Source organism: Rhinopithecus roxellana, chromosome 8 (genome assembly GCF_007565055.1).
Source record: "Rhinopithecus roxellana isolate Shanxi Qingling chromosome 8, ASM756505v1, whole genome shotgun sequence".
Lineage (NCBI taxonomy): Eukaryota > Metazoa > Chordata > Mammalia > Primates > Cercopithecidae > Rhinopithecus > Rhinopithecus roxellana.
Genome location: NC_044556.1, coordinates 123,818,902 through 123,844,985, shown reverse-complemented (window position 1 = coordinate 123,844,985; position 26,084 = coordinate 123,818,902). Strand labels below are relative to the sequence as shown.

The 26,084-nt window shown below is 41.7% G+C and overlaps 1 protein-coding gene across 1 annotated transcript in view; it reads right to left on the bottom strand.

Moving 5' to 3' along the window:
- DARS2 (aspartyl-tRNA synthetase 2, mitochondrial) overlaps positions 1–26,080 on the bottom strand; it is a 34,734-nt gene extending 8,654 nt beyond the window's left edge. Inside the window, exons 1-12 of the mRNA XM_010367370.2 lie at positions 25,403–26,080; positions 24,342–24,441; positions 22,491–22,557; positions 20,110–20,211; positions 19,238–19,333; positions 18,067–18,190; positions 16,440–16,486; positions 13,634–13,740; positions 12,421–12,490; positions 10,761–10,940; positions 9,345–9,452; positions 4,532–4,594 (exon numbers count right to left, since the gene is read on the bottom strand). Of these exons, the coding sequence (XP_010365672.1) occupies positions 4,532–4,594; positions 9,345–9,452; positions 10,761–10,940; positions 12,421–12,490; positions 13,634–13,740; positions 16,440–16,486; positions 18,067–18,190; positions 19,238–19,333; positions 20,110–20,211; positions 22,491–22,557; positions 24,342–24,441; positions 25,403–25,529 (1,191 nt within the window). The 5' untranslated portion in view covers positions 25,530–26,080. The remainder of the gene's footprint in view (positions 1–4,531; positions 4,595–9,344; positions 9,453–10,760; positions 10,941–12,420; positions 12,491–13,633; positions 13,741–16,439; positions 16,487–18,066; positions 18,191–19,237; positions 19,334–20,109; positions 20,212–22,490; positions 22,558–24,341; positions 24,442–25,402) is intronic.
- Between the last annotated feature and the right edge of the window lie 4 nt (positions 26,081–26,084).

Sequence of the window (26,084 nt, the reverse complement as noted above, 5' to 3'; positions counted from 1 at the left end):
TCCTGACTTCAAGCGATCTGCCTGCCTTGGCCTCCCAAAGTGCTGGGATTACAGGCGTGAGTCACTGCACCTGGCCCCAACCAGCTTTTAAAATGCCCCATTCTTGAATATGTACAGATAACCAACAATCACTGCACATTGAAGAAACACTGCAGCATTAAAAAAAAAAAAAAAAAAAAAGACCATGATAAACCCAAAAAATTAGTCCCAGAGAAAACATAAGTTAGGGACCAAAAGAGAACTTGAATCCTCAAAGGTACTCAAAAAGATATTTTATGAATAAAACCAGAATAAGATGCAGTGAAAAAAGCTACTGGGAAAAAAAAAAAAAAAAAAAATCAACAGAAGACTTGAAGAAATCTCCAGGAAAATAGAACAAGACAAAGAAAATGGTGAAAAATGACATGCCAAAGAAAAGAGGTTAAATTGGTTCAACATACAACTAGTAGAAATTCCAAAAAGAGGCTAGAAAAAATGATGAGGTCAAAATAGTTAGATAATAAAAGAATTTTCTACACATAATAAAAGAATTTTCTACACATAAAAAGACATAAACCTTCATACTGAAAGGGCTCTTCAAGTGTGTAACACGTTGAATGAAAAATGATAAAAAGGCAAACAAACTCTGAAATTTCTGAACATAAAGAATCAGAAGGCAAAAAGCTTCCAAAGAGAAAAAATCAGGTCTGCTATAATGGAGTAAATTCACACAAGCATCAGAGCATCAGACTTCTCATCAGTAGCAATACATGGGAGAAGAAAGTAAAGCAATGCCTTAAATGTTCTAAAGCTGTGCTGTCTAGTGATGCACTGTGGCTATGTACATTTAAATTAATTAAAATGAAATAAAGTAAAAAGTTCAGCCCTTTAGTTGTACTATCCTATTTCAAGTGCTCACTAGCTGCATTGGCTAGCAACAACTATACTGAACAATGCAGACATAAAACGTTTCCATCATTACAGAAAGTTTTATTGGACAGCACTCTTCTAAGATTATATGGCTGTCAATTCAAAATTTTGTACTAAGCCAAATTATTATTAATCAAGTGTGAGGTTTTAAACATAAAGACATTTTGTAAGAACTCAGTAAGTTGATCTCTCACATGCTTTCTTAGGAAGTTACTTGACTACATACTCCAACACAAAAAAGAAAGAGGAAAACCTGGGATCCAGGATGAGTTACTTCAACTCAAAAGAATGAAGAAAAGGTTCAGAAAGACAGCTGAGCAGAAGGTACAGAGTAACTAGGTGAGGTCTGTTTATGTGAGCCTTATCTCTCATCACAGGAAGTTAACAAGGTTTAAATGAATTAAGTAAAAAGAAAAAAGTATGTAGAGATATTTCCAAAAACACAGATACTCTGGCAGAATACTAGGATGGATGCGGCAGGCTAGAGTAAATGATTATTGCATTTCATCATTAATGCTTCTTTATTTTTTGAACCACCTCTATGCCATATGTTGCTAAAAACATGTAAGATCTTCTAAAAGCAATTAGAAGCCAAATCAAGTTAAAAACATTAATAAGGCCGGGCGCAGTGGCTCAAGCCTGTAATCCCAGCACTTTGGGAGGCCGAGACGGGCGGATCACAAGGTCAGGAGATCGAGACCATCCTGGCTAACACGGTGAAACCCCGTCTCTACTAAAAACAACAAAAAACTAGCCGGGCGACGTGGCGGCGCCTGTAGTCCCAGCTACTTGGGAGGCTGAGACAGGAGAATGGCATGAACCCGGGAGGCGGAGCTTGCAGTGAGCTGAGATCCGGCCACAGCACTCCAGCCTGGGTGACAGAGCGAGACTCCGTCTCAAAAAAAAAAAAAAAAAAAAAATTAATAAAAATAGTAGTAGTAGTACCCATTTCTTACATAAAAGTTCAGGAAATTAGGAAGGAAAAAGAAGAAGAAAGAGAACAATGAAAGAAGAAAATGTAATAATAGTCCCATCAAACGAAGGCTGCCAAAGTTAACCTTCAGGCTTATTTCCTGGTCCTATGGTTCTTAGATGCAGATTTTATACACTAATACAATAAAAATAAACAAAATGGGAAGATACAGGGTTGCCAATTTTTAATTTTATAAAGAAAAGGCATATTTCATCCCCCTGCTCCCCCCAACACCAACAGAGAAATAAAGGATAGTTCTTTAAATTTGTTTAACTTTATGAAAAGCTTGTTATATTGCCCTGACTTTTCTGATTTTGTTTCAACCCATTTTGGAAACCACTATCCTAATCTTTTTTTCTTATATAAAAATCTACTTATTGTTCTTTGTGCTTGAAGTATGAGGCTTGGGAAATGGTGGTAGAGGTAGGTAGTCCATTTTCAAGATACAAATACAATGTTTTTTACATGGTTATAATCAGTATAAATATAATTCTATAGCCTCCTTTTCTTACATATCATTATAAGAGCATTATTCCTCTATTAAGTCTTAGAAAACAAGATTTTTTTTTTTTTTTTTTTGAGACGGAGTCTTGCTCTGCTGCCCAGGCTGGAGTGCAGTGGCCGGCTCTCAGCTCACTGCAAGCTCCGCCTCCCGGGTTCACGCCATTCTCCTGTCTCAGCCTCCCGAGTAGCTGGGACTACAGGCGCCCGCCTCGTCGCCCGGCTAGTTTTTTGTATTTTTTAGTAGAGACGGGGTTTCACCGTATTAGCCAGGATGGTCTCGATCTCCTGACCTCATGATCCGCCCGTCTCGGCCTCCCAAAGTGCTGGGATTACAGGCTTGAGCCACCGCGCCCGGCGAAAACAAGATTTTAAAAAGGAACTTTAATATTAATTCCTTTGATTATATCATACTTTATTTAATTACTCCCATATGGTTTCATTTTATTCCTGTTATCATACCTAAGATTCTTTCCGTTTTTTTTGAGACAGGGTCTCACTGTGTCACCCAGGCTGGAGTGCAGTGGCGTGAACACAGCTTACTGCAGCCTCCATCTCCTGGGTTCAAGTGATTCTCCCACCTCAGCCTCTCAAGTAGTTGGGATGATAGGTGTGTGCCACCATGCCCAGCTAATTTTTTTTCTGTTTTTTGTAGAGACGAGGTCTCACTATGTTGCCCAGGCTGGTCTCAGATTTCTGGGCTCCAGTGATACTCCCACCTTGGGCTCCCAAAGTGCTAGATTACAGGTATGTGCTCCCGTGCCTGGCCGGATCCTTTCTTTTCTTTTTTTTTTTTTTTTTTTTAGAGACAGGGTCTCACTCTGTCACCCAGGCTAGAATGCAGTGGCATGATCATAGCTCACTGCAACCTTGAACTCCTGGGCTTGTGAGTTTCCTGCCTCAGTCTCCCAAGTAGCTGGGACTACAGACAGACATGTGCTACTATGCCCAGTTAATATTTATTTATTTATTTAGAGACTGTGACCCAGGCTGGAGTACAGTGGTGTGATCTCAGCTCACTGCAACCTCCACCTCCTGTGTTCAAGTGATTCTCCTGCATCAGCTTCTCAAAGTAGCTGGGATTACAAGTGTGCACCACCACACCTGGCTAAGTTTTTGCTTTTTTTTTTTTTTGAGATGGAGTCTTGCTCTGTCGCCCAGGCTGGAGTGCGGTGGCCGGATCTCAGCTCACTGCAAGCTCCGCCTCCCGGGTTCACACCATTCTCCTGCCTCAGCCTCCCGAGTAGCTGGGACTACAGGCGCTGTCACCTCGCCCGGCTAATTGTTTGTATTTTTAGTAGAGACGGGGTTTCACCGTGTTAGCCAGGATGGTCTCGATCTCCTGACCTCGTGATCCACCCATCTCGGCCTCCCAAAGTGCTGGGATTACAGGCTTGAGCCACCGCGCCCGGCCTTTTTTTTTTTTTTGAGATAGAGTCTTGCTCTGTCACCCAGGCTGGAGTGCAGTGGCCCAATCTCAGCTCACTGTCTCTGCCTCCCAGGTTCATGCCATTCTCCTGCCTCAGCCTCCTAAGTATCTGGGACTATAGGCCCCTGCCACCATGCCCGGCTAATTTTTTTGTATTTTTGGTAGAGACGGGATTTCACTGTGTTAGCCAGGATGGTCTCGATCTCCTGACCTTCTGATCCGTCTGCTTCAGCCTCCCAAAGTGCTGGGATTACAGGCATGAGCCATTGCGCATGGCCAATTTTTTTTTCCAAGACGGAATCTTGCTCTGATGCCCAGGTTAGAGTGCAGTGGCACAATCTTAGCTCACTGTAGCCTCAAACACCAGGCTCAGGTGATTCTCCCACCTCAGCCTCCTAAGTAGCTGGGACTAGGGGTGCAACAGGGCAGCATGGTGGCCTGAGCCTGTAGTCCTAGCTACTTGAGAGAGAGGCAGGAGCATTGCTTGAGCCTAAGAAATCAAGGCAGCAGTGAGCTATTATGGCACCACCACTCCAGCCTGGGCGACAGAATAAGACCACATCTCCAAAATAAATATATAAATAAAATAAAAAATAAATAAAGGCAGAAGAATGATCTGAAATAACAAGATGCTCAAAACTAATGATAATGATAGTTTAGTTAATAATAGTTAAAAATATTGAATCTCTATAAGGAAAAAAACCACTCTAACTCCTTACCTGATTAAAATGGTCAGCTGCAAATTTTCTGATGGATTCAATGTCTTTCCTTTTTAAGTATTTCTGATGAAAGAAAGATCAAAGTAAACTTGTCATTATGACACTTAGCTTCATAAACATGGTTATGTGATCAAATGACAAACAAATATATTTTGTGTCTTCCTATTACAATAGTTAAGATTTAATAAAAATTCAATGTCTGGGCTGGGCACGGTGGCTCATGCCTGTAATCCCAGCACTTTGGGAGGCTGAGATGGGTGGATTGCTTGAAAGTTGGGAGTTCAAAACCAGCCTGACCAACATGGTGAAACCCCGTCTCTACTAAAAATACAAAAATTAGTTGGGTGTGATGGCAGATGCCTGTAATCCCAGCTACTCGGGAGGTTGAGGCAGGAGAATCACTTGAATGCAGGAGGCAGAGGCTGCAGTGAGCCGAGACTGTGCCACTACACTCCAGCCTGGGTAACAAAGTGAGATTCTGCCTCAAAAAAAAAAAAAAAAAAATCAATTTCTGCTACCAAATGACACATTTTTAAAGCTTGTTACAGTGCTTATTTTTTCCAGTTATGCAACTTTTTAAAATTTTTTTTTGCGATGGAGTCTAGCTCTGTCACCCAGGCTGGAGTACAGTGGCGTGATCTCAGCTCACCGAAAACTTCACCTCCCAGGTTCAAGCGATTCTTCTGCCTCAGCCTCCCAAGTAGCTGGGATTACAGGTGCCCGCCACCACACCCAGCTAATTTTTGTATTTTTAGTAGAGATGGGGTTTCACCATGTTGACCAGGCTGGTCTTGAACTCCTGATGTCATGTGATCTGCCCGCCTTGGCCTCCCAAAGTGCTGGGATTACAGGTGTGAGCCACCGCCCTGGGCATGCAGCTCTTATTGCAAATAGCTGTGAATGTATTCCACAGAAGACCCTTTATATCTAATATGCAGGATAAATGTTCAACACGAATGTCTACAACTGAATTGTGAAAGAAAACTTTCAGATCAATAAAAGGATTCAGAATTTGATTATTTGAGGTTTCTTAAAATTCTATCTTTTTTGAAATTATCTCAATGTCTTTCAAATGAGACATTATGGTTATCATGTTACATAACTTGGAAGTGATCCAAACACTTACACAGTTTGATGTTTTGGGGTGTATTCCCCCTCCCTTTGAGAGCATGATGTCTTATCAGATCCCCTATGTGAGAACTTGGAGTCAACTCCCTCTTCCCCCCAGGAATGTTACCTCAAACCTTATCATAATACCCATGTGTGAATTACTGACCTCAACTACTGCACTTCAAAAATACATATAAACTTAAGAGTTCCGCAGACACTTTGATAGCACATGCTGTGACGGGATATTCTCTGTCAACTGCTTCTCCTACAGCCAAGAGATGGGTGACACCGTTAGCCTTGGAGCTAATCTCCGAAGCCTTGCCCACCCACACTGGCACTGCCCTCTAGCATTGAGGGACCTTAGGTGTAGTCTATACTGTGGTGGTCAAACCAGCTTCTCCCAAGAACTGCTCATATAAAAGTACACCTCAGGCCGGGCGCGGTGGCTCAAGCCTGTAATCCCAGCACTTTGGGAGGCCGAGACGGGCGGATCACGAGGTCAGGAGATCGAGACCATCCGGGCTAACACGGTGAAACCCCGTCTCTACTAAAAAATACAAAAAACTAGCCGGGCGACGTGGCGGGCGCCTGTAGTCCCAGCTACTCGGGAGGCTGAGGCAGGAGAATGGCGTGAACCCGGGAGGCGGAGCTTGCAGTGAGCTGAGATCCGGCCACTGCACTCCAGCCTGGGCGACAGAGCGAGACTCCGTCTCAAAAAAAAAAAAAGAGTACACCTCAAACTTTAATTAGACTTTACTTTCCCCAGAGGACTACTTCCATCCTAATAGAGCAAGTGGACTTTAATAATTTTGGAACTCACTCGCTATGTGATTAATACACCTCAGCTACTGTTTTCCCTGTGAGGATTATTCATGTTATTCTCTCTCTTTTTTTTTCTTTTTTTTTTTTTTGAGACGGAGTCTCACTCTGTTGCCCAGGCTGGAGTGCAATGATGTGATCTCGGATCCCTGCAACCTCTGCCTCCAGGGGTCAAGCGATTCTCCTGCCTCAGCCTCCTGAGTAGCTGGAACTACAGGTGCCTGCCACCACACCTGGCTAAATTTTTATATTTTTAGTACAGATGTACTAAAATTTTTAGTACAGATCGTATTGGCCAGGCTGCTCTTGATCTCCTGACCTCGTGATCCGCCTGCCTCGGCTTCCCAAAGTGCTAGGACTACAGGTGTGAGCCACCGCGCCTGGCTCTTATTCTCTCTCTTTTAAGCATTGTGAACCTAAGAAAAAATTTTCTTTGTATGGCAATAAACCATGTGATTTGTGAAATCATATTTTAATCGTCTTATTTCTACCATAAGCCATGCATCATTAACTATATTCATGCGGCATTTAACTAGGTATGGGAGGTATAAAAAGATGAAAACATGATCCACACTCCTGCAGTTCTTATATGTACTTGAGAAAGAACAGACAAACTTGAAATGGTGTACATAATAATAGGCAAAATATCATACTGAGCTTACCTGAACATATTTCTTATGCCTGGACTATAGTATGCACAATAAATTACTTTTTTTTTTTTAAGATGGAGTGTTGCTCTGTCATGCAGGCTGGAGTGCAGTGGTGTGATCTCGTGCTCACTGCAACCTCTGCCTACTGGGCTCAAGTGATTCTACTGCCTCAGCCCCCCAGGTAGCTGAGATTACAGGCACCCACCACAATGCCCAGCTAATTTTTTAATTTTTAGTAGAGACAGGGTTTTGCCTTGGCCTCCCAAAGTGCTGGGATTACAGGCGTGGGCCACCGTGCCCAGCATGACAATAAATTACATTTTACTGGATATATGAAGTAAATAAAAAGTAATGAGAGGCCAGGCATGGTGGCTCACACCTGTAATCCCAGCACTTTGGGAGGCTGAGGCGGGTGGATTACCTCAGGTCAGGAGTTTGAGACCATCCTGGCTAACATGGTGAAACTCCATCTCTACTAAAAATACAAAGAAAACTTAGCCAGGCGTGGTGGCATGTGCCTGTAGTCCCAGCTACTCAGGAGGCTAAGGCAGGAGAATCGCTTGAACCCGGGAGGCGGAGGTTGCAGTGAGCCAAGATCACAGCGCTGCACTCCAGCCTGGGCGACAGAGCAAGACTCCGTCTAAAAAAAAAAAAAAAGAAAGTAATGAGACTGAGTTCTTACTCCATTCTGAATATACTGCTTACGTATCCAAATGAGTATAGACTTTCAAAATCACAATCTTATTTAAAATATAACTGGAATGCTTCTTATGAAATTACTTTTAAAGCAGATGTACTACCTACAGAAAAGAGGTGTGTACCATTGCTTTAGTCAATGCTTGCTCAGCCCAACCATTCTCTCTCTCTCTCCTACCCCCTCTTCCCCTTCCTTTTTGCTTTTTTAGCTCCATCTCCTTTTATTTCCCTGTTATTAATGCAATTTAGATGAGAACTCTCAGAAGATCAAGAATCAACATGCAATGGCCATGCTGGCGCTGATACAGGGCTAAGAGATAGACAACTGAGGCTGCAGACAGAATACTACCTATTATTTTATGCTCACACAGTATCGACAATGAAGTACAGGAGTACTACATAGCATCGTTTATTACTTATTTTTATTTTATTGTTTTTGAGACGGAGTCTCTCTCTGTCGCCCAGGCTGGAGTGCAGTGGCGTGATCTCCACTCACTGCAAGCTCCGCCTCCTGGGTTCACGCCATTGTCCTGCCTCAGCCTCCCGAATAGCCGGGACTACAGGTGCCCACCACCGCGCCTGGCTATTTTTTGTACTTTTAGTAGAGACGGGGTTTCACCGTGTTAGCCAGGTTGGTCTCCATCTCCCGACCTCGTGATCCGCCCGTCTCGGCCTCCCAAAGTGCTGGGATTACAGGCATGAGCCACCGCACCCGGCCTATTACTTATTTTTGAGACAGAGTCTTGCTCTGTTATCCAGGTTAGAATGCAGTGGCACAATCATGGCTCACTGCAGCCTTGAACTCTTTGCCTCAAGTGATCCTTCGACCTCAGCCTCCCGAATAGCTGGGACTACAGGTGTGAGCCACCACGCCAGGTAATTTTTGTAGAGACGAGGTCTGTGTTCCCCAGGCTGGTCTTGAACTCCTGAGCTTAAGCAATTCTCCTGCCTTGGCCTCCCACAGTGTTGGCATTATAAGCATGAGCTACTATGCCTGGCTGATAGCACCGTTTAAAAGGCGGGGGGGTGGGGGGGAAACACCCTGGATCTGGAATGTAAACTCACATTCATAAGATTTTATTGTTCTCTACTTATAGTTTTAGAAACACTTTTAGACTCTGTATAAAAATACCTATTTTTTTTTTTTCAGAGTTTTGCTCTTGTTGCCCAGGCTGCAGTGCAATGGTGTGATATCAGCTCACTGCAACCTCCGCCTCCCAGGTTCAAGTAATTCTCCTGCCTCAGCCTCCCAAGTAGCTGGGATTACAGGCACCTGCCACCACGCCTGACTAATTTTTTAGTAGAGATGGGGTTTCACCATGTTGGCCAGGCTGGTCTTGAACTCCTGACCTCAAGTGATCCACCCACCTTGGCCTCCCAAAGTGCTAGGATTACAGGCGTGAGTCACCACGCCCAGTAAAAATACCTATTTTTATTTAAAAAGAATTGTTCTTTCTGAAGTTTAAATATGACAGTATTGAACAAAGTTACTTCCAAAGCATACATTCTAGAGAAACACAGAACTATACTTTACTTACTGCTCCTTCAGGGATACATATGGCTTTCACAGTTCCATGGGGCTTACTAAGTGCATCTTGAAGAAATCCAATCTCTGTGTTTCTGAACACATCACTGATATCTATAATCTGGAAAATGGGTAACAAAAAGAGATAACTAAATATGAAGTAATTTTTATCTGAAAACATTTTACAAACAAGATTTTAAAGAAGAGAATAGATCTTGATAATTTAACATTTATAGACTACATTCAAAGAGTGTTTACCATGGGTTAAGCAATATGACCAGTGTTTTACATATACTCATTCATTTAATCTGCATAAAACTATGAGGTTAGCACTCTTTATTATCCCTATTTCATAGATGAAACCAAGACACAGAAATAAGGAACTTGCCCAAGATGGCATAGCTAGTAAGTGGCAGAGCCAGAATTTAACCTAAACAGTCTGATTTAAGAACTAGATTAAGATTCCAGGCTTGGCACAGAGGCTCACGCTATAATCTCAGCACTTTGGGAGGCTGAGGTGGGCAGATCACCTGAGGTCAGGAGGTCAGTCTGGCCAACATGGCAAAACCCCATCTCTACTAAAAATACAGAAATTAGCCAGTGTGGTGGTACGCACCTGTAGTCCCAGCTACTCGAGAGGCTGAAGCAGGAGAATCACTTGAACCCAGGAGGTGGAAGTTGCAGTGAGCCAAGATCTCACCACTGCACTCCAGCCTGGGCAACAGTGCAAGACTCCGTCTCAAAAAAAATAAAAAAAGAACCACTATTCCATATTACAAATGAAGACACAAGAAGTAGTTGAGTTGGCAGCTATAAGTTGGTAGTTATGACTTTTTGTGTATTGTATTTTTTTCATTCTAAGAATTGAGCACTGACTATTCACAGACCAGGCAGGACTCAATTTCTAAAGAACGAGCACTGAGAACTGAGATATAGAAATGTCACCAGCATTATGGGGATCAAGTGATATTGCTGTTTAAGAGCAAACAAGTAGAGGTCTGGTAATGAAACTGTTCTATATAAATTCTACCCCTGCCTTAAATACTTACAGATATTAATAATTTGAATAAACATTGTATTCAAATACAACTTAGTAACTCCTTGGCTTTAAAAAAAACTGAAAAGGAAAGAATAGCTATTTTTTTCTTTCAAGTTACCATTCATATCCATATAATCAGTAACTTACAAGTAATAAAAACTTCATAGCAAGAATGTTGCTCTTGGAAATGGATCTTGGAAGATGATAGATAGAAAGCACTGTATTGCTAACATGCTATTATTCTCTCTTGCTCTAGCTCTGTAACAACAAAGGTAACAAGGCCACAAAAATATCCTCTAACAGTGTGTAACACTTGTCAATTTCAAAGTGGTTTAAAAAAGACTGCAGGATTATTTGGGGACAGAGTCCTAGAAAAGTGAAGATAAGTACCTTCATGCCAAAGCGAGTGTCAGGTTTATCAGTTCCATAGGTGGCCAGCGCCTCAGTAAAAGTCACAGTGGGAAAAGGAACAACCACAGGATCTTTGTCATTGGGCCAGGAATATTGGAGCAAACCCTCAATTAAACTCTGGATCCCAGTCTGGTCTACAAAAGACATTTCTATGTCAATCTGAAACCAAAGTAACATATGGAAACTAATTTAGCCACAGTATATACACGTTTATATATTTTTCTGCTTTCAAGTTACTATAGAATTTTGCACATAAATAATACATGCGGAGAGTATAAATATTATTGTACATCTCTTTTATGTCAGACACTGTGCTAATGGCCTTACATACATTAACTTGTTTAGTTCTCACAACTATTGCATGGCTGAAGGCTCAGAGAACTAAGTTACTTATTTGCGTATGTGCAATTAGTAAGCAGCAAAGCTACATCTGATCCCAGGTCTGTCCAACTCCAAAGCTCATAATTTTTTCACTTCAACACATGATTAAAATGCTTTTGGCCAGGTATGGTGGCTCACGCCTGTAAACCCAGCACTTTGGGAGGCTGAGGCAGGCGGATCATGAGGTCAGGAGATCGAGACCATCCTGGCCAACATGGTGAAACCCCATCTCTAATAAAAACACAAAAATTTAGCCAGACATGGTGGCACACACCTGTAGTCCCAGCTACTTGGGAGGCTGAGGCAGTTGAATTGCTTGAACCTGGGAGGTTAAGGCTAAAGTGAGCCAAGATTGTGCCACTGCACTCCAGCCTGGGAGACAGAGCAGGACTCTGTCTCAAAAAAAAAAATAAATAAATAAAATAAAAATAAAATAAAATGCTATTATACAGAAAGCAAATCATAATAGCTTTGGTAAGTCCACATATTAGATTAAAATATCAATATATAAAATTATTCGTTCTTAATATATAAGAGATTTGTTTTAAGGATTTTATCATGAACATTAGAACATGACTTAAGGACTTTATCATGAACATTAGAACACTTTAGGAATTTCTGGCATTCCTTAGTTGCTGACCACATTCTTTATGAAAAGGACACATGCTCTCTTTGGCAGCACATATACTAAAATTGGAATGACAGTGTGGCCCCTGTGCTATCCAAGGAAAGAAAAAAATTCAAAAAAGGACACATGCAATGGATTAAAAAACTGAATAGTTTCTCAACTGCAGGTGAGTTTAATTAACTATCTGATGGATAAAATGTAATGAGAAGTAAAGTATTAATACTGCACTGGTCTTGAAAATACTATTTTAGGCTGTGCGTGGTGGCTTATGCCTGTAATCGCCAGCACTTTGGGAGGCCGAGGCGGGTGGATCACAAGGTCAGGAGATAGACACCATCCTGGTGAACACGGTGAAACCCTGTCTCTACTAAAAATACAAAAAATTAGCCAGGCGTGGCGGTGTGCGCCTGTAATCCCAGCTACTCAGGAGGCTGAGGCAGGAGGATGGTGTGAACCCGGGAGGCAGAGCTTGCAGTGGGCTGAGATCACGCAACTGCACTCCAGCCTAGGTGACAGAGCAAGACTCTGTCTCGAAACAAACAAACAAACAAACAAAAAACAAACAAACAAAAAACTATTTTCAAAATAGTAAGCCTGAATTTTAAGAAACAAGTGAATATAACTTTGTACCTGAGTAAATTCAGGCTGTCTGTCTGGTCTTGAACCTTCATCTCGATAACATCGGGCAACCTGAAAATATCTACAATTGAGAAATAGCATTAATAGAGTCATGATTCTAGGAAGACATATACACTTTTTCCCAAAAGTTTAAGGCAATGCAAGTTATAAAACAATGATACTTAAAAAATGTAAGAAGGGCCGGCCATGGTGGCTCATGCCTGTAATCCCAGCACTTTGGGAGGCCGAGGCGGGCAGATTGCAAGGTCAGGCATTCACAACCAGCCTGGCCAACAGGGTGAAACCCTGTCTCTACTAAAAATACAAAAATTAGCCGGGCGCGGTGGTGTGCGCCTGTAATCTTAGATACTCGGGAGGCGAAGGCAAGAGAATCACTTCAACCTGGGAGGCAGAGGTTGCAGTGAGCCGAGATCGCGCCATTGCACTCCAGCTTGGGTGACAGAGCAAGACTCTGTCTCAAAAAAAAAAAAAAAAAGTAAGAAATACTTTTATTTTTTATGACACTTTAATAGAATTAGATATACAGCTGACCTATGAGAAGTTGTTCTAATATTGTTTTCAAAATAAACACTGGCATCTCTGGATGTTTGTACATTAGACTGGCATGCAAATCAGTCCATGACAGTTCTTTTTATTAAAACATTTTTTTTAGTCCATGCTTCTTCATATATACTCTTTTGCTTTGACCAAAGTGAAATACTTACTGTACCATGGATACACATGAGACGTTCTGTGCTATGCCATTCCAACTCTCATCTTCAACTGCTGAAATGTAGCTCTGTCCTCAAAGGTCTAGCTCACACAGTTTTCTAAATTTCCTCAAACAATGTAATTTTAAAGCTCTTAATACCTAATTTGCAAATCTCAATACATTTACATTTGGTTTATATCACAGTTGGTTTTATTCACTATCCTGTTCTGGCTTACTAGCCTTAACGCCTTGAGAGCAGAACCTATTCTTTTTTTTGTTGCTGTTTAAATCCCTTCTCACACCTACTAGCACAGAGCTTTGTACGTGGTGGCCACCCAATAAACCTTTAATAAAGGATTATTACGAATTATGAGGGTATTTTATAAGTATTCTCCAAACTCTCAAAAATTTTCTATCCTTCTCTTGAGAACAGAGAGGGTTTTGTGTTTCCTTTTTTCCCTTTGTTTTTCTCTTTTCCTTCTCTGACAACTGCTACCATAAAAAAAAGCTCACCTGTCTAAACCGCCAACCATCAAAAGTTGCTTAAACTGTTGAGGACTCTGAGGGAGAGAATAAAACTTTCCAGGTTCCCTGGATGGTACTAAAAACTCTTTGGCACCCTTTCAAAGAGAGAGAGAAGACAGATTATTAAAAAACAAAAATAAACCCAAGATATAACTGACTAGTAGAAGCTGTTACTTCAGTTTATCAATGAATGACTAAAGAACAAAGTTCCTACAATGACAGAGATAATTTCCCACTTATCTTTGAGTCCCTAAAAAGACTTGCACATAATAGGCTTTAAACACCATTATATGTGATAGGTGTTAAGTTTATACTTGTGGAATTGAATTTCCAATTCTGTTACTAGATGAATGAATTTTGTGTATCATTTCCTATCCAAGTAATTCCTAATTGCATTTCCAAATTAAACTGTAGTTTTATAATTTCATAGACTGTATAAATAGAATAAATATTAATGTTTAGAAATGTCATTTTTTTTTGAGACAGAGTCTTGCTCTTGTCACCCAGGCTGGAGTGCAATGGCACAATCTTGGCACGCTGCGATCTCCGCCTCCCGGGTTGAAGTGATTCTCCTGCCTCAGCCTCCCAAGTAGCTGTGATTACAGGTGTCTGCCACCACCACACCCCGCTAATTTTTGTATTTTAGTAGAGATGGGGTTTCGCCATGTTGGCCAGACTGGTCTTGAACTCCTGACCTCGTGATCTGACCGCCTTGGCCTCCCAAAGTGCTGGGATTACAGGTGTGATCCACTGCCCCTGGCCAGAAATGTCCATTTTTATTTATTAAAAAGAATTTCTTTTTGAGAGAGAGTCTTGGTCTGTCACCCAGGTTGGAGTGCAGTGGTACAATCTGGGCTCACTGCAAACTCTGCCTTCTGGATTCAAGTGATTCTCCTGCCTTAGCCTCTCGAGTAGCTGGGATTACAGGTTCCTGCCACTGCACCTGGCTTTTTTTTTATTTGAGTTGTTGCCTCGCTCTGTCTCCCAGGCTGGAGTGCAATGGCATGATCTTGGCTCATTGCAACCTCCACTTCCTGGGTTCAAGCGATTCTCCTATCTCGGCCTCCTGAGTATTTGGGACTACAGGTGCCTGCCACCACGCCTGGCTAAATTTTTTTTTGTACTTTCAGTAGAGACGGGGTTTCACCATGTTGGTCAGGTGGGTCTTGAACTCCTGATCTCAGGTGATCCACCCACTTCGGCCTCCCAAAGTATTGGGATTACAAGCATGAGCCACAGTGCCCGGCCTAATTTTTGTACTTTTAGTAGAGACGAGGTTTCACCATGTTGGCCATGGTTGGCCAGGCTGGTCTCTAACTCCTGACCTCAAGATCTGCCCGCCTCGGCCTCCCATAGTGCTGAGATTATAGGTGTGAGCCACTGCGCCTGGCTGAAAAATGTTAATTTTTAATATATGAGAGATTTATTCTTTAATTTTTTTTCCTCTTCCATTTTTTTTTTTCCTTTAAAGAGATAGGGTCTTGTTGCCCAAGCTGGTCTTGGACTCCTGGAATGAAGTCATCCTCCTTGCTTCAGCCTCCCAGAGTACTAAGACTACATGTACGAGCCACCGCGTCTGGCCAAGATATTTGTTCTTAAAGAACCAGTTCATTGACTGGGTGTGGTGGCACACACCTGTAATCCCAGCACTTTGGGAGGCTGAGGCAGGTGGATCATCTGAGGTCAGGATTTTGAGACCAGCCTGGCCAACGTGGCGAAACTCCATCTCTACTAAAAAAATACAAAAATTGGCCGGGCGCGATGGCTCATGCCTGTAATCTCAGCATTTTGGGAGGCCGAGGTAGATGGATCACGAGGTCAGGAGATCGAGACCATCCTGGCTAACACAGTGAAACCCCATCTCTACTAAAAAATACAAAAAATTAGCCAGGCATGGTGGCGGGCACCTGTAGTCCCAGCTACACAGGAGGCTGAGGCAGGAGAATGGTGTGAACCTGGGAGGCACAGCTTGCAGTGAGCCGAGATCACACCACTGCACTCCAGCCTGGGTAACAGTGAGACTCTATCTTAAAAAAAGAAAAAAGAAAAAGAAAAAATACAAAAATTAACAGGGCATGGTGGCACACACCTGTAGTCCCAGCTACTTGGGAGGCTGAGGCGGGAGAATCGCTTGAATCTAGTAGGCGGATTCAAGTGACAGAATGCTGACAGAACGAGACTCTGTCTTAAAACAAATAAACAAACAATTTATTAATGATTTACATCTTCAAACCTCAAACAAGACTGGGCAAGGTGGCTCACACCTGTAATCCCAGCACTTTGGGAGGCCGAGGTGGGTGGATCATTTCAGGTCAGGTGCTCGAGACCAGCCTGGCCAACATGGTGAAACTCTGTCTCTACTAAAAACACAAAAGTTAGCCGGGCATGGTGGTGCATGCCTGTAATCCCAGCTACTCAGGAGGCTGAGCCATGAGAATTGCTTGAATCCGGTAGGCAGAGGTTGCAGTGAGCTGAGATCAAGCTACTGCACTCCAGCCTGGATGATGGAGTGAGACGCTGTCTCAAAAAAAAAAAAAAAAAAAAAACAACCCAAAACAAACCAAAAAACAAACAAACAAAAAAACTCAAAGGAAAGAATACTTATGTGGAATAAAATGGTTCTGACTCAAAATACCCAAATAATTTTCTCAATTCTTCAGAAAAACCTAGTTAATATGACCGTCCTGAGGCAGTAAATAAAATAAAAGTGGACCAAGTGAATATAAAGGCAAAGTGGTCTAGCTTTATAACTAATAGGACATATTTAATAGACTGATTGAAGGAATATACATACCCCTGGGGTCCTCTTAAACAATGTGGGGGTTTCTATATCCACAAACCCTAAAAAGAGAGAAACATTATCACTTAGTAGATAGGAATGTGAAATTTGTCATATATGATGTCCACAATATAGTACAACAAATCTGAGGCTTCCCTTTAATTAAGAATTTTAGCTGAAATAAGCTGCCAAGCCTACTGGTGCTGGTTTCTACAAATCTAAGAAGGAAGCTAAAGATTTTCATAAATACTATTCTGTTCATAAAGCATACTGTCCACATAAAATAATTCTAAATATTTAATGGATTCTTGTCTACTGAACTATTCTGATTTTTTTTTTTTTTTTTTTTTTTGAGATGGAGTCTCGCTCTGTCACCCAGGCTGGAGTGCTGTGGCCAGATCTCAGCTCACTGCAAGCTCCGCCTCCCGGGTTCACGCCATTCTCCTGTCTCAGCCTCCCCAGTAGCTGGGACTACAGGCGCCGCCACATCGCCCGGCTGGTTTTTTGTAGTTTTTAGTAGAGACGGGGTTTCGCCGTGTTAGCCAGGATGGTCTCGATCTCCTGACCTCGTGATCCGCCCGTCTCGGCCTCCCAAAGTGCTGGGATTACAGGCTTGAGCCACCGCGCCCGGCCTATTCTGATTTTTAAAATGTTCTATTAGTGTAGAAATACTACAAATGTAGCAGAAAAAGTCCAGGACTGAATGAGATGTCTAGTTTAATTCACATGACATTTTGAGCTCCCAATAAATGATATATGCACATGATAAAGAATTACGAAAACTGGCTGGGTATCATGGTTCATGCCTGTAATCCCAGCACTTTGGGATGGCTAGTGGGAGGACTGCTTAAACCCAGAAGTTTGAGACCAGCCTGGGCAACATAATGAGACCCTGTCTCTACAAAAAATTTTTAAAAATTGGCTGCAGGCCGGGTGTGGTGGCTCAAGCCTGTAATCCCAGCACTTTGGGAGGTGGATCACGAGGTCAGGAGATGGAGACCATCCTGGCTAACACAGTGAAATCCCATCTCTACTAAAAATATAAAAAATTAGCCAGGCATGGTGGCAGGTGCCTGTAGTCCCAGCTACTTGGGAGGCTGAGGCAGGAGAATGGTGTGAACCTGGGAGGCGGAGCTTGCAGTGAGCCGAGACCACACCACTGCACTCCAGCCTGGGTGACAGACCGAGACTCTGTCTCAAAAAAAAAAAAAAAAAAAAAAAAAAATTGGCTGGGTATGGTGATGCTTGTCTGTGGTCCTAGCTACTTGGGAAGGTGTGGCGGGAGGATCACTTGAGCCTAAAAGGTTGAGGCTGCAGTGAGTTGTGGTCATGCCACTGCCCTTTAGACAGAGCAAAACTCCATCTCAAAAGAAAAAAAGAAAAGAAATCTTATAGAAAAAGCCAAAGAGCTGTCCTGCCTTTGATAATGATGGAAAATACTATCATACATTAATCAATGTAATAGCCACTATCATCTTTAAAATAATGTTAACTTTTCTTCAAAAACTATATTACACATTGAGTGAATTCCAGACTTCTGGCAACATCTGACCTGATGCTAAGGAAAATATACAATAAAACTGCTGAATAAAATAGAAGAAAGGCTAAAAAGCTCCAAAGAGCATCCAGGCATTTCTCTTACCATGCAGATTACAGAGATATTCCCGCATCTTCATGACCATCTGGGACCTCAGTCGCAGATTATATTGCATTTGGAAACTACGCAAGTCTAAGTAGCGATACTGCAACCGAAGAGCCTCTGTTTTCTAAAGAAATTGAAAGATTTTTCTAATTAAATATTTTTCAATATTAGAAAGGTATTATCTTTAGAAATAGAGTTCGAATTTTCAAAAACTTTAGCTCTGTCTTTAGTTTCTATCGTCAAGTAGCCCACTGTATGCTGTTAATTCCTGTAACTTCTAAGTTTGTCAGTAGTGCAGATTTTACATTTTTTTACTATTCATTATTATTATTATTATTATTATTTTTTTGAGACGGAGTCTCGCTCTGTCACCCAGGCTGGAGTGCTGTGGCCGGATCTCAGCTCACTGCAAGCTCCGCCTCCCGGGTTCACGCCATTCTCCTGCCTCAGCCTCCCGAGTAGCTGGGACTACAGGCGCCGCCACGTCGCCCGGCTAGTTTTTTGTAGTTTTTAGTAGAGACGGGGTTTCACCGTGTTAGCCAGGATGGTCTCGATCTCCTGACCTCGTGATCCGCCCGTCTCGGCCTCCCAAAGTGCTGGGATTACAGGCTTGAGCCACCGTGCCCGGCTATTCATTATTATTAATATCACTCTTCACTGACTGAAATTTGCCTACTTGACTAAAAAGTAGCTCCATCAACCCCTTAAACTTTGGCAAAGAACATTCTAAATTATAGTAATCCTACTTATATTTATATGCTTGGGAAGTCAAGAATTGCTCTAAGCACACATTTTGTCACTTAATAGGTATAGGATCCCCTGTCCCATTTGGCCATTTCTAAGCTAGACATAATTTCCTTTCAAATGTTAAACAATAGCAACAAAAAACCTGAATAATATAACACCTCAAATTTTAAAGAGAGAGTCACATTTTAATCTGTTGGAAAAAACAGTCTAGGTATTTAGGGACTGCAACAGTTTATTGAACTGTCACTATTTCAGAACAGTTTGTCAAGAGGTTGTACAACTAAGTGAACACTTCATGATGTGTCTACAATAAAATGTTTAATTTTGTAGAAGTTCAAGTTTTCTTTAAAAAAACTCTGAAAATACTTGACTAGTTATCAACATTTTCTAGATACTCTGTTTTATTAATAACAGAGGATGGTACCTTCATGAAGTCCTTAATTTCAAAGGGCAGCTTCTTGCAGGCATTCAGAAGTTCAGCTGTTTTAACTTTGATTTCAATCTCACCTGTTGGCATTTTCTTGGAGAGTGAGAAAGGAAGTGTTTTAAAAATTACTCATCAGGATATACACAAAATACACATTTGTAGAACATATGCATTTATTTACATATGGAAAATGTGCAAAGTCCTTCTAGTGTGTAGTGTATAGTATAAAGCATACGTGTCTGTGCATGCTTTTGACATTCTTATGCATATCTGTGGCTGATGTGTTCAGACATCAACAAATGTCATGGCATATCCTTGCAGTTTGATACTTGGGAGGCTGAGACAGGAGGATCACTTAAGCCCAGGAATTCAAGAGCAGCCTGGGCAATACTGCAAGACCCCTGTCTCCAAAGAAAAAAAGGGCGGGGCACGGTGGCTCACGCCTGTAATCCCGGCACTTCGGGAGGCTGAGATGGGCAGATCATGAGGTCAAGAGATGGAGACCATCCTGGCCAACATGGTGAAAGCCTCTCTTTACTAAAAATATAAAAATTAGCTGGGCGTGGTGGCATGCGCCTATAGTCCCAGCTACTTGGGAGGCTGAGGCAGGAGAATCGCTTAAACCCAGGAGGCAGAGGTTGCAGTGAGCCGAGATTGTGCCACTGTACTCCAGTCTGGTGACAGAGCAAGACTTAGCATGCATATTTACATAGATGTGTGTGTTTATAGTTCAAGATTTTGAAATCTGTCAGTTCATTTGTTGAATTTATTCAACTTTAGTGCCTAATGTCCAGTCATGTGTTGCCAGAATGTGTACGAGTACAAATGCATACAACAAAAATTACACAGTTATCTTTGAAACTACTTACTGGATTCTCCTGTCCTGCAGGACGGGAAATGACTGTACCAGACACTCGCACCACAGATTCCACAGGGGCTTCACATAAAATCTTCTTCACAGAGGCTGCCGACTACAGAACAAGGGGGAAAAGAGTTCTGAGAAACAAATGAACTTACAGGAATCTTCAGTAATTGTAAGTCTATGGTTTTAAAAACGTTAATAGTCACAGCTTAATTACCATAAAGGCTAGGACTGCTCCTTAATGACTTTATTACCAAATTTAGTAAAAATTGCATCCCCATTTTGACTCTATATAATACAGCAATTAAAGCTACTAGTTAAGAGCTTTAAAAAAACTTTCCTTACAGGAAAATAAGGATAAGAGTGACTATTATTAGTGTAAACAAGTCCCACATACTTGAAAAGCAATTGTCTCCAGGGTTAGTCTTAGGGACAGTTAAATCCAATAGCAATAATGAGTCAAAGTCAAAGGAGTTCTCCAGGGTTAGCTATACTCATCTCTGGATGTTGATCCCTAAAAGATAATTCACTGCTTTTTATTTATTTCAAAACTTAAGAGCTGAATAATTAATATTTTTCTTAGGCATACAAGCATTAGTAAAAATTACAATAGAAACCAACCTTGCCCAGTAAGTATGATAGAAGTTCTTTATTTTATCTAATTCTTTAATTTTTTTTTTTTTGACACAGGGTATCACTCTGGTTGCTGAGGCTGGAGTGCAGTGGTGTGATTTTGGCTCACTTCAGCCTCAACCTCCTGGGCTCAGGAGATTCTTCCAATTCAGCCTCCCAAGTAGCTGGGATTATAGGCGCACGCCACCATGCCCAGCTAATTTTTTGTATTATTATTATTGTTTTTGAGATGGAGTCTTGCTTTGTCGCCCAGGCTGGAGTACAGTGGCGCAATCTCGGCCCATTGCAACCTCTGCCTCCTCGGTTCAAGTAATTCTCCTGCCTCAGCCTCCTGAGTAGCTGGGGTTACAGGCGTCCACAACCACACTTGGCTAAATTTTTGTATTTTTAGTAGAGACAGGGTTTCAGCATGTTGGTCAGGCTGGTCTTGAACTCCTGACTTCGACATCCACCCGCCTCAGCCTCCCAAAAGTGCTGGGATTACAGGCGTGAGCCACCACACCTGGCCAATTTTTTGAATTTTTAGTAGAGATGAGGTTTCACTCTGTTGCCCAGGCTGGTCTCAACTCCTATACTCAATCTGCTGGCCTCGGCCTCCCAGAGCGCTGAGATTATAGGTGTGAGCCACCACGCCTGGCCTTGAATTTTTTAACTAAAAAAATTGTTTTTTCATAATATCACTCTGTCATATTGTATCTAATTTCAATGGTAATTAAATTAAATACTTTTTGAGCAGTTAGTACCTTCACATGGCTTCAAATTCAAAGGGTACAAAAAGATACAGTGAAAAGTTTCCCCCCATCCTTGTTTTCAAGGCCCTCAATTCCTTCCCCCAGTAGCACCCAATGTTACCAGATACTTACGTATCCTTCCAGAGACATTTCATAACATATATACAAGCAAATCCACACACACACACACACACACACACACACACTGAATATATATCACTGAATATATATCCTGCCTCCTTCCCCTAGTTTTTATACAGAAGACAGCACTAGAGTGCTGGAGTTTAATAGCTGCTCTTCTGTATACTCAAGAATACCAGTTCTTCACTTAACAGTATTCCTTGGATTTTTTTTTGCTATTAGAATAGAACTTCTTCATTCTTTTTTGTATGGCGGAGCAGAGTATCTTATTGTAAGAATATACATTATTTTTTAAGCCAGTCTCTTATTGGAGGACATCTGGGTGATTCCCAATTTTTTCTATTAAAAAGAATCCTGAAATGAATATCCTTGTACATATGTCATTTTGTATCTGTATAAGTCTAGATATAAGATAATTTATCAGAAGTGAAATTAATGGCTCAAAGGATATATGCATTTACAGTTTTGATATTGCCAAATTGCTCTCCCTTCAGCTAGTGCCAATTTGTATTCCCTCCAGGAATTGAGCACCTGCTTTCCCAAACACAGTGTATTGTCAATTTAATGTGTTAAAAATGACAATTACATGCAGTTTTAATTCACATTTCTCTACCTATGAGTGAGGCTGGGCATACTTACATTATGTCTACAAGCCATTTATATATTTTTTTCCTCTGAAGTTTTTGTTCATATCCTAGGTTCATAATTCTACTGGGTCACTGGTCTTTTTGCCATGTCTTAACATTGCTTATGATATTTTTCAGTTTTCATTAACAATAAACTTCTGAATTTAAAACCTCTAACATGTTCATCTAACTACTTAGCTTACCCTAGCCACAGCATCAAAGAGGCTTTTAGATAATAACAGGAAATTTTCTATTACCTCATCCTGGGGAATGACAACTTGAACAAGCCCATGGAAATCTCTTAGGACCAAGAATGTGTTTTGCCTGATTAAGGGGAGGGGGAAAAAAAGGAACATTTTAAGATAAAATCTCTAAGTCCAAAGTTTAAGCAGACAAAATAAAAAACAAAAATCCATGCAATTTTTCATGTTTCTTTTTTATGATAATTATGTATTTTCTTTACATTCATGCAGTTGTTATTTATGTAGCTCATTGATGAAAAAACATTGTTTTTTATTTCAGTTTCAATTTTTGTCTACTTATCTGATATATTAATCTTATACAGATGGCTTATTAATGAAAAATTATTATAGATGAACAATTAAAAAATTTTTTATTGGCTTAAGTCCTTATTAGAAAATTCTATTAAATTTGGAAACTTTGCACATAGTAAAATCCAAAGATAATATTTTAGCATAATGGAAACATCTGATGGATCATTTTTGAAATACGGCAATATAAAGTCTTTTTCTAAAAAAAGATACAATCTAAAATTTTCTGGAAGAGTTCCAACTACTAATTTAATACCTCTATGAATCATCAAAAGGTCCCAGAAATGCCAACCTCTATTTCTCATAGTGTCCTCAGCACCAGGAACAGGTACAGAAACCCTCTTCAGATTTGGGTTCAGGAAACAAAGTCACTACACTTGTGGGAAAACTATCTACCTACTTGGACAAATTCCTTTTTTTTTTCTTTCTGAGACGGAGTCTTGTTCTGTCGCCCAGGCTGGAGTGCAGTGGCACGATCTGAGCTCACTGCAACCTCTGCTTCCTGGGTTCAAGCAATTCTCCTGCCTCAGCCTCCTGAGTAGCTAGGATTACAGACGTGCGCCACCCCGCCTGGCTAATTTTTTTGTGTTTTTAGTAGAGATGGGGTTTCATCATGTTGGCCGGGCTGGTCTCGAACTCCTAACCTCGTGATCCGCCCGCCTCGGCCTCCCAAAGCGCTGGGATTACAGGCTTGAGCCACCATGCCCGACCAATGACCTTTTTAAAGAATATGTCCCAGCCTGGCGCCTAAGCCTGTAATCCCAGCACTTTGGGAGGCCGAGATGGGCGGATCACGAGGTCAGGAAATCGAGACCATCCTGGCCGACACGGTGAAACCCCGAAACCCCGTCTCTACTAAAAAATACAAAAAACTACCCGGGCGAGGTGGCGGGCGCCTGTAGTCCCAGCTATTCCGGAGGCTGAGGCAGGAGAATGGCGTAAACCCGGGAGGCGGAGATTGCAGTGAGCTGAGATCGTGCCACTGCACTCCAGCCTGGGGGACAGAGCTAGACTCCCTCTCAAAAAAAAAAGAAAAAGAAAAAAAGAAAAAAGAAGGTCATATAACCTATGTATTTTGGATCTCTTCCATGTGAATTAACGTACTATTCAGGAATGTTCTGGAATAGAGAGATGAACAACAACAAAAATTGGGTTCTGATCTTAAAGAATCACTGTTTCTGGGCTTGTTCTCTAAATGGACTAAAACGAGCTTTCTCCCCCATGCTATTGGAGTTTAACAGCTGGTTTATAGGAGGCTGGCCCATTTTTAATTACTGGTCATAGGACCTCTTCAGTCTTAGTAAGCCCAGTGTCATTTCAGTCCATTTGGCGGATCAAGCTTCATTGTTATACCCTTCAACAGATGTTACTGGTACCTACTGAGAATGACACTTGGGCCTTTCAAAACTAAAACAAAGTTGAAAACTCAGTAAATTCTTAAACCTGCAGGAGTTGCAAAACGTTTTATTCTTCGGACTGGTTGTAAATTAGTAAAGGTTTAGAATTGCCCTAGGAAAACCACCACCATGCATTCTTAGACTGTCTTCCTCAATTTACCTGCGGTACTGAATCCATCCACACAAGGTGACTTCTTGGCCTAAGTGAGACGAACGCAACTCTCCACATGTGTTGGTCCGGACAGCAAAGCTATTGAATTCTTTTTTTTTTTTTTTTTTAAAAAGAGAAGAAACTTTAAAAGGCAAGATTAAAAATACATCACTTGCAGGTTGCTTAAAAATAAAAATCCTCAAAATATATCTTACGTATGTCAGGGAAACAGCTCATTCACTATTAAATTTACCTGCAAATGTGTCAAAAGCCAAGTGAATAACCGTAAATTTCTGTCTTGTGTTAGGAAATCAAAATTTTTTTGATCTTCTAGTATTTGCATTTACCTAAAATCCTAATTACCCAATTCTTAATATTGCACGTTTCTTCCCCAAATGAAATAGGATTTTAGAAACTGTAGAAATGGATGGTGCAGGAACTATTTAGTTTTAATATGAATCTGATGTTTAACAGCCACTTGTACACTAGAAAACACTATTATATTCTGTGAAAAATGATTTTTTCTTTTTTTTTGAGGCGGAGTCTCGCATTGTCGCCCAGGCTGGAGTGCAGTGGCGTGATCTCAGTTCACTGCAAGCTCCGCCTCCCGGGTTCACGCCATTCTCCTGCCTCTGCCTCCCCAGTAGCTGGGACTACAGGCGCCTGCCACCACGCCCGGCTAATTTTTGTTTTTTGGTATTATTAGTAGAGACGGGGTTTCACTGTGTTAGCCAGGATGGTCTCGATCTCCTGACCTCATGATCCGCTCGCCTCGGCCTCCCAAAGTGCTGGGATTACAAGCGTGAGCCACCGCGCCCGGCCGAAAAAGGATTTTTTAAGGTATCAACCAAAAGCAGAGTATTCTATATATTACGTGGTTACCTTTTTGTGGTCTTTCTAAAAACTCAGGGAAAAAAACTGCCTTATAATGAATGAAAAGAGTGAATGATCTGCTTCTACACATAAGGCTATCCAGTTAAGAATGGGGGAAAATATGGAATAAAAGCTCTCCAGTCGTAGATAACAGGTTGAAGTACTGTTCATAGGACAGATCTCTTCGCTATTTTCACCTGGATTTCTCCTCTGTGAACTCTGCACCAGCCTTCTGTAGAGAGAACACCAGATCGGTTGGGTGGTCCTTCGGATGGGTCTGGATAAACCCTTGTACAGCTGACTTAACCAAGAAGGGAAGTACATGTTGGAACCACACGAAGGCGAAAAACAATCACGAATCCCACGCTGCCGGTTGTTAAAAGTCAGCTTTGGAAATACACAGAAATCCCTTAAAATTCCAGGAGTTCCCACTCTCTTCTCGAATATTTAAGTCCTCCGCACAACATTCGAGTACACGTGTCTAGAAACAAGACAAATCTCCAACGTCTCTGGGGTGCTTGATGGGGTGGAGATAAGGGAAAGACCTTTCCCCGAGTCTTAAAGCATCAGTCTGCACTTCTACTCAACAAGTCTGCAACCAAAAGTGACGAAGAGAGAGCTACTCCACGAAGCGGCGCCAGGCGCGAGCCCGACAACCAGAGGCGGTCACTAGGCATACGCCCTACCCTTCTTTCCACGCTTCCCGAGAGGCTCCCGCGGCCAGAACCGGAAAACAAGGAGTAACAGTCGCGTTTCAAATCTCGCAGACCTGCTGGCCGATCTCGAGTCTTCTGAAAGAGGAAGGCGAGCAAAGCCAAAATCCTCCCAGAGTCCGAACCCAAACACAGATCGCCGTGGGGGTCCAAGCGCCCTTCAACT